This window comes from Moschus berezovskii, chromosome 24, assembly GCF_049115385.1.
Source record: "Moschus berezovskii isolate FMDL1 chromosome 24, NW_MosBer_1.0, whole genome shotgun sequence".
Classification (NCBI taxonomy): domain Eukaryota; kingdom Metazoa; phylum Chordata; class Mammalia; order Artiodactyla; family Moschidae; genus Moschus; species Moschus berezovskii.
The window spans coordinates 24,517,045-24,534,138 of record NC_142483.1 but is presented as its reverse complement, the minus strand read 5'-3'; the positions used below and the strand labels follow the sequence as shown (position 1 = coordinate 24,534,138).

General features: G+C 42.4%; 1 protein-coding gene across 1 annotated transcript; it reads right to left on the bottom strand.

Moving 5' to 3' along the window:
* Positions 1 to 2,526: 2,526 nt before the first annotated feature.
* LOC129547537 (ferritin light chain-like) lies at positions 2,527 to 16,194 on the bottom strand. Its single transcript, XM_088831680.1, has 3 exons — positions 16,097 to 16,194; positions 10,870 to 10,930; positions 2,527 to 3,051 (listed from the first exon to the last, which is right to left on the bottom strand). Exons 1-3 carry the CDS (start codon positions 16,192 to 16,194, stop codon positions 2,527 to 2,529), a joined length of 684 nt encoding a protein of 227 aa, XP_088687806.1.
* Between the last annotated feature and the right edge of the window lie 900 nt (positions 16,195 to 17,094).

Sequence of the window (17,094 nt, the reverse complement as noted above, 5' to 3'; positions counted from 1 at the left end):
GCATTCTGGATAAGTGCCTTCTCTCTTCTAGTCCACTTATTCTCTTGTTATGTGATCTCCTGCTCAATGTATTGTTTTAACTTATTTTTTAACTTGTATTTTTAATTTATGCAAGTTTAATTTGGTTCTTTTTTCAATCTGCTGGAACACTTTGAGAGTTTCCTGTACCCTTCATTTTCAAATTTATCTCATTTTCTTAAGCAAAGAAGCATAGCTTTTTAAAAATACTCCATGTCTCATAATTGCAGTATCTGAAGTATTTAAGTGTCTGTTATATCTGCTGTTTTTCACTCATAGTATATTATTTCCTTAGGTAATTTTTGTTACCTTTGTGGCTCACTGACCTTAAACACTTATTTGTGTGTGTGTGTGTGTGTGTGTGTGTGTGTGTGTGTAGGGGCACTTCCTAATGACCAGAGAACTATTTTAAGTTAAAACCATCGTGTACAGTTTTTTGATTGCTTCAGTTCAGTTCAGCCGCTCAGTCGTGTCCAACTCTTTGCGACCCCATAAATTGCAGCACACCAGGCCTCCCTGTCCATCGCCAACTCTCAGAGTTCACTCAACCTCCTGTCCATCGAGTCCGGTGATGCCATCCAGCCATCTCCTCCTCTGTCGTCCCCTTCTCCTCCCGCCCCTAATCCCTCCCAGCATCAGAGTCTTTTCCAATGAGTCAACCCTTTGCATAAGGTGGTCAAAGTATTGGAGTTTCAGCTTTAGCATTAGTCCTTCCAGGGAACACCCAGGACTGATCTCCTTTAGAATGGACTGGTTGGATCTCCTTGCAGTCCAAGGGGCTCTCAAGAGTCTTCTCCAGCATCACAGTTCAAAAGCATCAATTCTTCGGCACTCAGCTTTCTTTACAATCCAACTCTCACATCCATACGTGACCACTGGAAAAACCATAGCCTTGACTAGACGGACCTTGGTTGGCAAAGTAATATCTCTGCTTTTTAATTTGCTATCTAGGTTGGTCATAACTTTCCTTCCAAGGAGTAAGCTTAGGTGCTGCAAAACTGGGACAGCAAACCCTAGAGAGCTTATCCATGGTTTACTCCCTCTCAAGGATAATTCTCTTTACTTTTCCTTTCCTTTCTTTACTCCTGCTCTGCTCAGCAACAAGGTACATTTCCCCCAAAACTACTAGGGTGGAAGGAGTGGGGTGGAAAAACTGTCTGTTGATCCTTTCTCTGATGCTGTAACCCTTTGAGATCTCAGCTTAATGCATAACTGTGAGGTGGTTTACCAGACACACAACAATGAATGAGCCCCATACTTTTGTAGCCCTCATCCCACTAGGCCATCAAAAACACAATTTTGTTTCTTCCAGACTGGCAAATGCCTTCAGAGCTAAAGCAACTCATAAGTTTTCCATTTACCTTTCTTATTTTAGTATAATACTTATTCGGTATTTCCTCTTTATTTTGTCAGCTCTTTGATGCTGCTAAAAGGATTACAAATGTTTAATGCAGCAGTTTCAGCTGTTTTCAGTAGGAGAGCTAGTCCAAATAACTTGGTCTGTCATTGTCACCTCATCAGCTTTTTAAAGACTCATCCTTAATAACCTTTATCCTTTTATAATTAGGAAAAAAAACTAAGAAATTCAGCAATTTTTCTTTCCTTTTGTTGGACTTATGTTCTATTTTTTTCCTTTCTTCTTTTAAATTTTGAGATTATTTCTAACTTTCTGGGATTTATTATTTTTTTCCAATGGTACCATCAACTTCAGGGTGCTGAGGAGAAATGGAGTGAGCGTGTGGTAACTACTGCAGTGAAATTTGGTTCTTTACTCATGTCTCTACAGGATGTGGTATTAGGCACAGAATCACCATTTCTTTATAAAGTTGACCAAAGTGGTTAATTTCCTTAATGTATTTAACATATTTCCATAAAGAAAGTGATCTGAGCTGAATTAGCCTGGTAGAAAAATGAAGATGTAAATTGGGAAGGGATGTATGAACCATTTCATTCACTTCCTTAATATGAATGCAACTTCAGATTACATGGATTTTACAGATCTGGCAACTAACTTCATTCACTTGCACTTTTCATTAACCTTTAGCTGGTTTCTTTCTTTTTTCTTTCATGCTTCATGAAGTGCACTTAAGACCTCTGTTTTGTTCTTATGGGAATGTGACGTAAGATGTATCATCCCCTGTTGAATGAGTTTTTTCAGATTATGAATTCCTCTCTCCCTCCTTTTTATAAATGTCTTTTTTTTTCTTTCTTTTGAAAAAACATTCTCTATAGTTCTATGTAGACTTTTTATGTTTAGTCCTCACTTAACTTTTCTAAATGGAGATAGTTTCACTTTCGTTTTCTCATTGTTTGAGTAATACATCTCTGTAAAAATGCAGAAAATCAAAACTTTTTGGGGGGGGGGGCTGCAAAAGCTTTATTATTTCCACATCCTGGGGAAGGGATCCAGGGCGGTTAAAAAGCTGCCTAGTGGCTACAGAGAGGAGCTTCAAGAAGAAGCTCTGATACCAAAGAGGCTCCTTAAAGGCCACTGGGCTTTCAAGGCTGCTAGTCAAGCTTGAGGGTGAACCTTTCAATGAGATGCTTGCCCACCCTCACCTGCAGACCAGTCATCCTGCGGAGGTTAGTCACGTGGTCATACATCTTCTGGATGAGTTTCACTGCTTCTGCGAGAAGTCGCTCTCTGTAAGTCACAGAGGTGTGGGCTTGCCTGGGCAAAACCAGGGTGTGCAGGTCCACGAGGTCGTAGCTCAGGTTCTTCTCCATAAGAATGACTGCTTCCACAGCGCTCTGGTTTGCCCCACTTGTCTTGGGATGGTTACTACATGTTCTGGAAGAGGGGGACTGCTGCCACAGTGGTTTTGCATTTTCAAGAGGTGCTGGATGCCCTCTTAATTCTCCTTGGCCGATTTCTGGAAAAAGATGGCACACACCTTCTGGAGCCACATTGTAGAGGTGGAAATAGAAGCCAGAGAGAGGTAGGTTTAGGAGGCCCACAGATACATGGTGGTTGATGACAGCTTCCATGTTAGTGAAATAATTCTGACAAACCTGGGAGCTTGTGGTTGATCCCTAATAAGGAGTAAAGCTCAAAAAATTGTGTTGGGTGGTCCCAGTGGCTGAGGATAGCTGAGAGGCTGGTTCCAGAGGTAGTGACTAGAAACCTCTGAGCACATTGTCCAAATCTCTTCTATTTTTTTAAGATAGCATATTCTTTGCTATTATATTATTGGTGGTGTTTTAGTTGCTAAGACATGTCTGACTCATGCGACCCCATGGACTGTAGCCCACCAGGCTTCTCTGTCCAGGCATTTTCCAGGCAAGAATACTGCAGTGGGATGCCATTTCCTTCTCCAGGTGATATTCCTGACCCAGGGGTTGAAGCCGGGTTTCCTGCACTGCAGGCAGATTCTTTACCCACTGAGCTACCTGGGAATTCCCCATTAATGTTATAGCTTGGGTTATAGATGGAAAAACAGTGGAAACAGTGTCAGACTTTGTTTTTTTGGGCTCCAAAATCACTGCAGATGCTGATTGCAGCCATGAAATTAAAAGACGCTTGCTCCTTGGAAGGAAAGTTATGACCAACCTTGATAGTATATTAAAAAGCAGAGACATTACTTTGCCAACCAAGGTCCGTCTAGTCAAGGCAACGGTTTTTCCCGTGGTCATGTATGGATGTGAGAGTTGGATTGTGAAGAAGGCTGATCGCCGAAGAATCGATGCTTTTGAACTGTGGTGTTGGAGAAGACTCATGAGAGTCCCTTATACTGCAAGGAGATCCAACCAGTCCATTCTAAAGGAGATCAATCCTGGATGTTCATTGGAGGGACTGATGCTAAAGCTGAAACTGCAGTACTTTGGCCACCTCATGCGATGAGTTGACTCACTGGAAAAGACTCTGATGCTGAGAAAGGTTGGGGGCGGGAGGAGAAGGGGACGACGGAGAATGAGATGGCTGGATGGCATTACCGACTCTGTGGACATGAGTTTGAGTGTACTCCGGGAGTTGGTGATGAACAGGGAGGCCTGGCGTGCTGTGATTCATGGGGTCGCGGAGAGTCGGACACGACTGAGTGACTGAACTGAACTGAACTGATTGTTTTAATCTTTTTTTTTTTTAATGGGGGGATAATTGCTTTGCAACATTGTGTTGGCTTCTGCCATACATCAACATGAGTCAGCCATAGGTATATGTACGTCCCCCCCAACCCTGAACCTCCCTCCCACCTCCCACCCCATCCCACACCTCTAGGTTGTTACAGAGCATTGACTTTCCAGAATTAATTTCTCTGATGGTTGATAAGGAGTTTTGGTAAATATAATTCCTAATTTCTCTTTCTCTCTCTCTCTCTAAACATGTCTAAATTTGTGTGTATAGTATATACATGTATGCATGTATATGAAGTATATGTGTAATGTGCATACACATATGTATTTATAAAAATGTGACCACACCTACAACTATAAGAAGGTATGAGGAAAATAAAACTTTTCTTTACTAATAACACAGGTACATCCATGTCTGTCTCTCTAAGGGGTGGCAGCATTTCTTTCTGCATCAGATAACTTTTTGCTTAGCAAAAATACATTAATAGGTTGTTTATCCACAAAATGATGGTCTCTGTAGATGTCTTGAAGGTCAAAAATTGAAACAAAGGAATTAAATTCCTCTCATTAAAAAAAGAATGTGAGCGCTCTCCAGGAACCAGTGTGGAAACGGGCAGAGGGGCTCTGGAGGAAAGACAGCTAGCTAGCAAATTAGCTAGAGACAAACTAAAAGCCAGTGGCAGTTAGAGAGGAATTTGAAAGAAATGATGGCCAAAATCCAGTCCTTACTCAATTGCTATAAAAGTGTTGAGACTCCCCGCTTCCCTGGCTCTGGCCCATCACTCTTTTCTAAACCGTCTATGGAGGAGTTCACAAATCTCTTTTGTCTGGGGCACTTTCTGGAATGAAGGCACTGGGATAGTGTTCAACATGGCCTGATATTCTGCTGAAACACACAAGAAGGGAGAGATTCAGAGTGGTGATGGAGAATTCAGTATGAGATAGAAACTGGATCCAGAGCTGATGAGACGCTATGAAGCTGGGACTACACCCTGGATCCCTGTTCTCAACCACTGGAGTTCTGAGCATGGTAGCCTCCATCCTTCGCATGCAGTAGCCTTTACTGCCCTCAGCTATAGACCAGTACCGTTTGTATTTCCCAACTAGTATTACATCGCTAGTCATTTTAGGATTTCTTAACTCCATTTGTACCTGTTCTCGAATTCTCCAGTACAGTTTCAATAGACAGTTAGCAAATGCCCTCTTTTCCTTTTCATACATGTAAGTTAGAACCTTTTAGAGTTATTCTTATCATGATTAAAAAAGCAATATTTGAGGAGGTGATTTGTTGAAAAAGTGAAAGTCACAGTCAAGTCTGACTCTTTGTGACCCCATGGACTGTAGCCCACCAGTCTTCTCTGTGCATGGAACTCTCCAGGAAAGGACACTGGAATGGGTTGCCATTTCCTTCTACAGGGGATCTTCCTGACCCAGAGATCGAATCCAGGTCTCTCGCCTTGAGGGCAGACTCTATACTGACTGAGCCACCAGGGAAGCCCTTGATTTGGTTGATGGCAGCCTCAAATGTTAGAAATAGACCTTTTTAAAATTTGATAAAGTGTCTGGTACATACTGTCCCTAACATTAGTAACTTTTTTATTTCTCACTTGTATTCAAAAAAGCTATAACTAAGGGCAGGGGAGGTGGGAGGAGACGGGGACGATGGAGAATGAGATGGCTGGATGGCATCACCGACTCGATGGACATGAGTTTGAGTGAACTCCGGGAGTTGGTGATGGACAGGGAGGCCTGGCGTGCTGTGATTCATGGGGTTGCAGAGAGTTGGACATGACTGAGCGACTGAACTGAACTGAACTGAACTGAAAGAAACAGGTGGGTTAGAAAAGAAAATAATATGGAGCTCTTAATGCCAAGATTCCCCATTCCACTCTTTTCAGCCAGTAGACTACCCTTCCATGTGCACTCCTAACAAGAGACAGGATATTTATTTTCTGGGGAAACGACTCTCTCATGCTTGCAAAGACTTAAAAATTCTTTTGCAAAGACTTAAAATATATTCATAGTATCCTGCTCTATGAAGATTCTAGAGGTTGTACTCCTATAAACAACTGGGTAGAAAACAGTGAAAAAGCAAACATAGAATTCAGGAATGGGCACTCCAATACAGGAGACTTGCAAAGGAAAAGACCTAGAATGACCATTGAGTAGCAGACCTAGAAATGAAGGTCCAGAATGGAGCAAAAGTGGGTGGAGATCTTTGCTGAAGAAAGAAAATGGAACTGATGTGTGTGGGTAAATGGAAAATATTAGGTGTGTAGTAGATATGTTGAAGCATTTGAAAAATTTAGCAGATTGTACTTAGAAAATCAGGCTAACACAAGAAAATGAACCCAAGGCAATGACTGACTCCAAAAACTATGAAGGACTGTCCAAAGAAGGCATGGTCATAAAATACAGACTGGCTCAGAAGTATCATAAAATGTATAGATAATATCTAAAATGGGTGAGTTAGCAAAGAATAGTACAGCCCTATTATTTATACATATGGAAATAAATATTAATTTAAGGAAAGCAATAAAAGAGTTTGCATGTTTGTTGCCTGTGGGGAGTTGGTCTGAAGGGTGCAGAAGAATGTGGATATGTCATTAAAATAAGTGCCACTGTTGGCAACCCACTCCAGTATTCTTGCCTGGAGAATTCCATGGACATAGGAGCCTGGAAGGCTACATTCCATGGGTTCACAGAGTCAGACACGACTGAGCGATTCGTTGGTTGGTTGGCAGGCATTTAAAACCATGCACCTGTATTTTTTTTTTTTTGATAAACATTAACTTTAAAAGTCAGACTTTATTTATTTATTTATTTATATAGCAGGGCCCATAAACACAACCCAAAGACTTCATTTGGTGTTCAACTGAGAATTTGTCAACACTGGGAGAAAAACGGTCTGTATGGAATCACTGAGAGATAGTACAATGATACAAAATCAAGTAGATTAAGACTTTGAGTGATTTAAATAATTTTTCTTGATATTTTTTAAGCCGGGAAATTTTTCCTTAATCACCATGTGAATTGGGACCCTACATAAACAGAAACTAAGGTGCCAGACTTGGCAAAAAAAAAGCAAGCAAGCAAACAAGCAAAAGAAAAATATATCAAACCAAACTAAGATGATTAGTTACATTTGAATTTCAGATAAACAATACCTTTTTAAGTACAAGTATATTTCAAATACTGTATGGGATATCCTTACACTAAAAAATCTCTGAAATTGAATTGGGTGTCATGAATTTTATGTGGAAACCTTATTAGATACCCAAAAGATAATTGTTGGGTCTCTCTTTTCTTCATGATCCATTATTGTGTGACCTCCAAGAATTATGAAAACCTGCTTGTAATCTATCTCTATTTTCAAGCTCTATCAGCTTTGGGGATTAATGAGTTCCATAAGGTCACTAACCACCTATAAGTTTAGAAGAATGAGTCTATCTTGTGCCTCTCTGTCATAAATTTGTCTGTAACTTTACAATGGCCAAACTAATGACTTGGATGCAAAATGTTAAGAACAAATCCAGGTACAAGTCATGTTAAACAAATCTGATAGCAGTTTTTAAAACTTCGGTGGTTGAAGAAAGGATGTATGACATGGAATGACATATCTGAATAAGCTGGCATATACTTGATAGAAGGTGGTGACCTTGTCTTAAGACTGTCAGACATAAAGTTGATCTTGTCCTCTCTTTGAACTCAAGCCCAACATCTTAATAGTCATGGCTGTTACCAATCAAGCTTTTATCCCATGTCAGTCCATTTTTTTGGTTAGAATTTTTCTCTGGGACCTCTTTCACCTTTAATATAATTGCAGAGTAATTCATTCTTCTTCATTGGCAATTAGCTGGTCAGAGTTCCAGTGCCCAGTTTTCAAATCCTTTCCAGAATTCAACTCTTCAAACAGCCTGGAGAAATCAAAGAGGCCATAAAGTGGTCTATTGCATGCCTCTGCTTTTCAATTATTTCCAGCATGGTAAAGATTCTATCTGTAATGGACTTAGGAGTATTAAGTCCCTAACTTTATAATGTGGCATTTTCTGGCTATGAAAGAAATTTTCTGAAACTAAATGTATCTTACTATAATTACTTCCCTAGCTTGTACTGCTTCCCTGCCTCTCCCCCATCCTTCTTCTCATTTATAAAAGGCAGAATAATTTTCTCCTCATACTTCCCATCTCTTTGATTTTCCATATCTAGCCAAAATGTCAATAAGCTTCTCTGTTTGAAGATTATTGGCTTCTATAAGTGTTGTTGCTTCAGCAATTTTATTCCTTTCATTTTTTCAATTTAATCTGTATCAGTCATTTTATTCATCTTCTGATAATTCACCCCAAACTGCAAGATCTAAAATGGATTGTGTTATCTGTGTGTATGCTCACATATGTGTTTGTTTCAAAAACAACAGATACGTCTAGGGAAGATAGGATACTAGAGTGAGTTGTTGAGCCTCATTTGAAGATTCTAAAATATTATCTTGGGCAGACCTGGAGGACCGTGAGATGTTTTGGAAAACAGACAAGACTAGAGAATACAACTGCCACGATCGCAGCCACTGAATGTGTGTATGTGTGTGTTTGTGGGCGAGAGAGAGACTCTAAATAAAAAATAACAACTCTGTAATGGGTGGAGCCATACAGATCCACAGTTGAATCCAAGCCCTGTGATTTTCGGTCTCTGTCATAAGACTAAGTCACTATATTCTTCCTGTCCCCAATTTTATCAACTAGAGGTTAAAGCGTCTGCCTCCAATTCGGGAGACCCGGGTTCGATCCCTGGGTCGGGAAGATCCCCTGGAGAAGGAAACGGTAACCCACTCCAGTATTCTTGCCTGGAGAATCCCATGGACGGAGAAGCCTGGTAGGCTACAGTCCATGGGGTCGCAAAGAGTCGGACACGACTGAGCGACGGAACGGAACGGAAAGCAGTAACAGCATCTACCATGTAGATTGGGCTCAAATGAGATGAGAGTAAAGTTTGCATGGGCTCTGCCACAAAATTGTCTCATAATAAAATGTAGCTATCCAGAAAGCATTTTCACACAAAATACCATTTTTGAAGGGTCAGCCCCAGATCCACCCCCTCAACCTGTCTGTTTTGCAGAAAATATCTCAGTGTCAGCATAAATGAATTGCTTCATGCCTCAGGGCTTCTAGCTAGACAAACAGGGCTTAGAAATTAGGGATTCTGATGCTCTCTGTTCTTTCTAACACACCACACTGCCTCATGATTTCAGTGGTACGGAGATTCTTTAGAAGCATCTGCTTTCCCTCAGTTATTTAAAAAGTTCTCTGCATCGTGGTGGTTTCATTAGATTATTTGAGGCAGAATCGTTGTTTTTCAAGGCTGTCTTATACTTTTGTGAGCTTTTGGAAAATTTCCATTGTAGAATATGCCTCCGGGGGTTCTCTGGCCCCACAAAGAATGGAGAATGGTGACAAAAATCATCAAATACCACAAATAATGAAAAAAGAGATTTGTTCTATGTGATGTGTATAATGTCTGTGATTTGGAATTGTGAGAACATTTGTTGCTACCTACCAGGAGCAGGACCTCACTGGAAAAGACTCTGATGCTGGGAGGGATTGGGGGCGGGAGGAGAAGGGGACGACAGAGAATGAGATGGCTGGATGGCATCACTGACTCGATGGACATGAGTTTGAGTGAACTCCGGGAGTTGGTGATGGACAGGGACCTGGCGTGCTGTGATTCATGGGGTCGCAAAGAGTCGGACATGACTTAGTGGCTGAATTGAACTGAACTGAACCAGGAGCAGGAAGTAGTATCCTGAATTACCTCAGAAGGAAGCACAGGGCTGTGCAGACAATGGCAAGGGCAGTGAGGGTAGACTGTAGGCAGCAGTGACAATCTTGTTTGGCTCAGTTGCCGAGGGGTTATATTGTTTGGTGCCCTTTAAGAGCCTTTGCTAAGTTGAAGTCAGCTTTGTCTCACCTGCCACTGAGAGATACTGTAAACAAAACTAGATGTTTCCCAGGAGCCATTTGCCCAGAAGCTTTTCTTCAGTTTTTTTTAAAAAATTTTATTATTTCTTTCCTTTTGACTGTGCTGGGTCTTCACTGCTGCTCATGGGCTTCCTCTAGGTGAGGTGAGTAGGGAGCTGGTCTTCATTGTGGTGTGAGGGCTTCTCATTATAGTGCCTTCTCATGTTGCAGAGCACGGACTCTAGGCGTGAAGGCTTCAGTAGTTGTGGTGAATGAGCTTAGTTGCTCCATGGCCTGTGGTATCTTCTCAGACCAGGGATCGAACCCATGTCCCCTGCATTGGCAGGTGGATTCTGAACCAATAAACTACCAGGGAAGTCCTCTTCCGCAGTTTTTATATCTCTGACATAGAAGCTACAAAATTATGATAACTCTTCTCAGTTATTACGAAAGTATTTGCATAGATTTCACCTGAAAAGTGTGGAACAAACAACCATGCTTGGTGGGTGTTTTTCTCTTGGGGAATCCACTTACTATGGAGGAAACTGTCAGTTGTCTGCAGTAGACATAGACATTTTTTTCCAAGAACAGAACTCAGATTTTTCTTGGGCAGTGAACTGAACTGAATGTGTCTAGGGCTAGGGATGAGTCATGATTGGTTGAAGTCTAGCCTTTGCCACCTACGCCTGAACTAGGGAGCTGCTGATACAGCTCTTGCTGATTCAGTTCAGTTCAGTTCAGTCGCTCAGTCGTGTCCGACTCTCCGCGACCCCATGAGGTGTAAATAAAAGTCAGCTGAGGCATCTTGGAAAGCAGAGCTTGTGCGTACCACCCTTCTCTCTTCCTGAATTGTCAATGGGATGCCAGAAGCTAAAAGAGTCATCTTGTAACTATGAAACAAAAAGCAAGAAGACAAAAGGCCAAAAGGTAACTGTCAGATGAAAGCTAGTGATTATTGACCTTCATACTCCTTGTGTAAGCCACAGAGAGTTGGGTTTTCTATTACTTTAAGCCAAAAAGCACTCCTAATAGCTTATTGGTGGTTATTTTTGGTGGGTTTTGAGTCTTTTTGCCTTTCTTTCCTCATATAATTTTAATTTTCTTATTCTTGCTTTGTAATAATCTTCAGATCTTTTATCTATCCTTTCCAAGGTATCTATGAGGTGTGTGTTAGTCTCTCAGTCATGTCTGACTCTTTGCGACCTCATGGACTATAGCCCACTGGGCTCCTTTGTCCATGGGATTCTCCAGGCAAGACCACTGGAGTGCGTTGTCATTTCCTTTTCCAAACCTATGAGGTAGCGCAGTAAAATAAAGAAAGAAGCTATTGAATTCAGAAAGTTTGAATATGATTATTATCTGTTTCAGGGACGTGACCATTAGGGAGGATTTAAATCTTTTTCTTGGACAAAGATTTTAAAACAACTTTCATTCATTTTTATCAGAGTATAGTTGCTTTCAGTTCAGTTCAGTTCAGTTCATTTCAGTCGCTCAGTCGTGTCTGACTCTTTGCGACCCCATGAATCACAGCACGCCAGGCCTCCCTCTCCATCACCAACTCCCAGAGCTCACCCAAACCCATATGCATCAAGTAGGTGATGCCATCCAGCCGTCTCATTCTCTGTCTTCCCCTTCTCCTCCCACCCGCAATCCTTCCTAGCATCAGATTCTTTTCCAGTGAGTCAGCTCGTCGCATGAGATGGCCAAAGTATTGGAGTTTCAGCTTTAGCATCAGTCCTTCCAATGAACACCCAGGATTGATCTCCTTTAGAATGGACTGGTTGGATCTCCTTGCAGTCCAAGGGACTCTCAAGAGTCTTCTCCAGTACCACTTTAGAGGATTTAAATCTTGAAGGCTCAGCTTTCTCATCTGTAAAATGAAGATGATGATGACAACCACATCAACAATAATGCTAAGAGCTGACTGACATGTAATGCTCCTTTATGAAATGCCAGGCTCTGAGCCAAAGAAATGTGTTGATATTATCAAAGGCTTCTCAATATGCTGACAATGTAGATATTGTAAACATTTCTAGTGTATTGAGAAAACTAAATTTATAAAAATTAAGTTATTCATCTGAAGATTTATGTCTTTGAACTCATATCTTTCAGGTATTTATTCAATGTCAATGTTATCCAGACTCCAAGGAAGCCCCCAGGGATCCTGGCCTCCTAATAGGCACACTCTGGTAGTCTCCCACAGTGTCCCAGGTTTCATGTGTGTGAACAAGAGCATACAGCAGAAGGATTGGTCTGTCACTTCTGGGATGAGATTATAAAAGCCTGTAGCTTGCATTTCGAGTTCTCTCTCTCATCACTTGCTCTGGGGGATGGAGTAGTTAACTGCTGGGTTGCAAATACTCTCAGAAGCACACAGAGACAGTCACACAGAAAAGAACTGAGGTTTGCCAAACTGTGGATTCTTCAGCCCCAGACCAGCCTCAGATGCCTGCCGCCCCAGCTGACAACATCTTTATGAGAGACCTTGAGTCAGAACCACCCAACTTAGCTGCTCTCAAATTCCTGACCCATAGAAACTATGGGATAATAATTTTTCTATTGGTACAACAGACAATGAATACAGTCACCTTCTCAAGGCGTCTTTCCCTGATTCTCCTATTTAAAGCTGACTCCCTCCCTTGCTATCCCAGAACTCCCCAACCTCCTTACACTTTTCTTCTTAGCCCTTATAACCACCTGAAGCCTCTAAAGACAGGGGTTTCTTGTCCATTTCATTTAACACTATATCCTCAGCACGTAGATTGGCTCATGGCAATCACTGTTTATGAAATGAACAAATGCTCAGCTCCACAATCTCCACTCTTAACACTCTTGTGTTGTACGTTTCCTGTCTCATCTGCAAAATAATGCATGAAAATGCTTCCTGGAATGTCTGGTGTTTGTTTTCAAATTTGAATGACCTTTTGCAGTAGGAGGCTATCAATTTTAAGCCATATTTCTGTTAGGACTTATCCCTACTGTAAGTCTTCTCAGTCTGTAAATAAATACATAGAAGGAATTTTAGGTAAGATGTCTATTAGAACGAGTAGAGCCCAATTCTAATTCCATCTCTACCTCTCATTTGTTTCTGACCATGAAGAATGAACTTTCTTCCAACTTCTTTTTTCTCATCTTTTCAGTTTCCTTTTTATTCAAACACATTGACTTATTCATTTTCATTATCTTAGAAAAAAGCAAACTACTTTAATAATTTCTAATAATTGTGCCTATTTCATCTTCATTTATATTAAAAGTTTTGCCTAGCAACTTTAGGGAAAATAAAGGCCAGAAGGCTTAAACTTGCTTGGTCTTGTCATCAGAGCCCAGAGTTAAAGAAGCTTAGATAACATACTTGGAAATTTACAAAGCTGTGTTCAAGGACTAGCACTGACCACAACAGTGGAATATGTTGAAGAGTTAAGGCCAGGGGCATCTACCCAAGTCTTTGATCTATAGTAGTTGCTAACTTAATGAGGCTTTTAGATTTAAGGCATCATCTTACCTACCAAAGTCTTTTCTATGGAAAAGGGTGGAGTAAAGAGTGATTTCACAGTAGAGTTTAATACCCACTAGCTAGTTTGGAAAATAATTATTTAGAACATACTTCTTAACTACTCAGTACCAGCCCTTCTTTGTCATCTATCCTTTGTTCTGAGATGTTTTGGTAGTATTTGGGTCATCTGCTCTTGTTGATATTCAACACTTCCGTTTTAGCTTGTATCCTCCCTGTTTCTGTAGGTAACTTCTATTAAAGCTTTGTGTTAATGATACTTGGTCATCTTTCAGTATTTACCTTGGCCTTTCTCTCATCTCTTTCTCTGTCCCTATCTCATTCTATATCTTAGGATGTTTTGATTGAAAATAAGAACATTTCAGTTCAAGCTCTTTTGGAAAATATGGACAATTTACAAAGGTGACATAAATGAAAAGTGTGAAGATAGAGCTTCAGATGTGGTTTGATCCAGAATTTTATGATGTTACTAGATATCTAGATACTTTTTTCTGGGATTTGCTTGTTTCCACTTGGCAGCTTCATCCTATTACTGGTTTCCTTATGGTTTCAAAAATTAGTACTGTCAGTAAGCTCCCACTTCAGCAAACCATACATCCAGAAAAAGAATATGCACCTGTTCTCTTGGGTTCCAGGCTACAACATGAGGATCTGCAATAGTTCAGTTCACAGGCCAGGAAGAGACTACTAGTTGACCCCTAATATCTATTTTTCTTTCCTAGTAACATAATTGGAGCCAGGCACATATATGCCTAGGAAAAAAAAAACTGTTTTCCATCTTCCTTTGCTGTTAGTGTGACTGTGTGACTGAGTTCTAGCCAATGAGAAGTAAGTGAAACTATTGTGTACAGTTTTGGTGTTTTTCCCCTGGAGTAAAAAGAGGAAATGAGTGCTTTTTAGTTGCAAGCACTCTTGGAAATATTCAGATAAGAGCAGAACTTGAGGAAGAGAAGAGTAACAAGATAGAAAGAGCTTGGGCCCCTGCTGCCGGCACAGAGCAGAATTATTATACCAGCTTGAGTTGTATCTGATAGAGAAATAAACTTTGATCTTGTTTAAGTCACTGCTGGGGCTTCCCTCATAGCTCAGTCGGTAAAGAATCTGCCTGCAGTGCAGGTGACCCAGGTTCAATTCCTGGGTTGGGAAGATGCCCTGGAGAAGGAAATGGCAACCCACTCTAGTATTCTTGCCTGGAGACTCCCCTGGGCAGAGGAGCCTGGTAGACTAAAGTCCATGGGGTTGCAAGAGTCAGACATAACTTAGGGACTACACCATCACCACCACCACCCCAAGTCACTGCTAATTTGGAGTCTCTGTCCAATTCACAGCTGCATCCTTTTAAAAACACCTGCCTAATAGTGACACGAGAAGGCAATGGCAAGCCACTCCAGTACTCTTGCCTAGAAAATCCCATGGACAGAGGAGCCTGGTGGGCTACAGTCCATGGGGTCGTTACTAGTCGGACACGACTGAGCGACTTCACTTTCACGCATTGGAGAAGGAAATGGCAGCCCACTCCAGTGTTCTTGCCTGGAGAATCCCAGGGTCGGCGGTGGGGTCGCACAGAGTTGGACACGACTGAAGTGACTTAGCAGCAGCAATAGTGACACAATCACTCACCTAAGGGGTGAAATGCAAGGATGGGTTCAGCTGAGGTCACACATTCCCCTGCTGAGTTTGGGGTGGCGTCGGCTTCCTGGAACCACGTGGATCTCCAAATACAAATTGAAGATTGTTTAGAACGAAGAGGGAAACTACCACCAATTATTCAGTAAGCCTTAGTTTCCTTTCTCTACCTCTATTTATTCTGGTTTTAGCTTTCATAACTAGTTTTCTTACATCTCAGAGATTGTTGTTGACTTTAAGCAGCCCAAACAGATAAATAAACAACAAAACCAGGAGGTTGTCATGACATCTTAGAAAATGGTGGTACTCAAACCATGGTCTGGTGACTGCTGTGAAGGGCATGCTGCCCCTTTGCAGAGATGATGGAAGAATGAGATGCATGTCTTCCTTTGATTTTCGTTTTTTGTCAGGAAAGGCTGTGTCTTTATCATGAAGAATATGTGTAAGGTCGGACCTCAGTGGCCATTTTGGCCTCTTCCCTTCCCCCCTTCTCTTCTTCCCACTGGCGGGAAAAGGCTGACTATTGTGCTCTATTCCCTCATTCCCTCCCCCATTGCTAGAGTGTCCTTGAGGTGTCGGTTCCTGGTAGAGATTAACCCTCTCCTAACCTCCTGTCCAGAAACAGCATTCTGCCCAGAAACAGTAAGAACTATTCTGCTGTGTCAGCACAACCTTGAGCAGACCGAGCAACCAACCCAGGCTTGCCCCCCGGCTAACTGACCTATAAGAGACCACCAGTCCAAATCTTGCCTAAAGTTATATAAGTTGCCTCTTGCTTTTGTTTGGCATGGACTTCCTGACCTCGCTCTGTTAGGTCTTGGGGTTCCGCCCAGGGGTGCACAGCCATTAAAGCCTGTTATATTATCTGTCTGGTGTTTGGGTTCTTTTATTTAACATCATTGGGCTGTTTCGACCTTACATTTGGCGCCCAACGTGGGGCTCGAGGTGAGAGCCCACCCCGCCAGCCACCGGGCCCACGGCTCCCTCGGGCCCAGCCCACACCCTGGGCTGATCCATCGCCTCAATAAGACTGCTCAATCGTCCGGCAGGATATGGGGTAAGTCCCTCGAGTCGAGTTTTGGGGTGAGCTTTCCCTTTGGCAAGCAATCTTAGGGAGTCCCATCCTCGGCGCCAGTCGATTCGGAGACGTCCGTCTCGGCTGCGGTGGCCCTTAAATTCCTCGGCACCAGTCGATCTTGGAGATGTCTATTTTCGGCTGCGGTGACCCTCCTTGCTGGGTGCTGAATCTTTCAGGGATGCCTGACTGATTCACCCCTAAGCCTATATTCCACCGCTCGTCATGGGGACTGCCGCTTCCAAGCCTGATCAAGGCTGGTCAGCCCCCTTAGAGTGCCTCCTAGCCAACCTCAAAACGTTACATCTCCTCTCTCTGGACATCTGCCATAAGCAGTTGACCTTTCTTTGTTCTGAAGCCTGGCCCCAATATTCTCTTGATAATGGCTCTCAGTGGCATTCAACGGGGACTTTTGATTTTAACATCCTCCATGATTTAGATAATTACTGTCGGAGGACGGGAAAGTGGTCTGAGGTACCCTATGCGCAGGCGTTTTGGCTGCTGCGCTCCCGCCCCTCCCCCTATACTTTCTTTCCCCCCTCCCAAATCCTCCTTCCCCTTTCCCCTTCTGGCCCCTCACCACCAGCCAAAACATCATCTGCACGGGGAAACTCCACCCCTGGTTCCGTGCAAGCAGCTTCGGGAGCCCTTGGCTCCCAGTGCCAGCAGCTGACCAAAGAAAATTCCGCCCTCACGGTCCCTCCAGAAGACCTGACGGTGCCCCCACCTTACACCTCCGCTTCTGTTACTCTGTCGAGTCCCTCTTCCCCCGCTTCCCCAACCTCTCTTTCATTAACACTTTCAATGCCTTCTCCACAGCCATCCCGCTCCAGAAACAGACT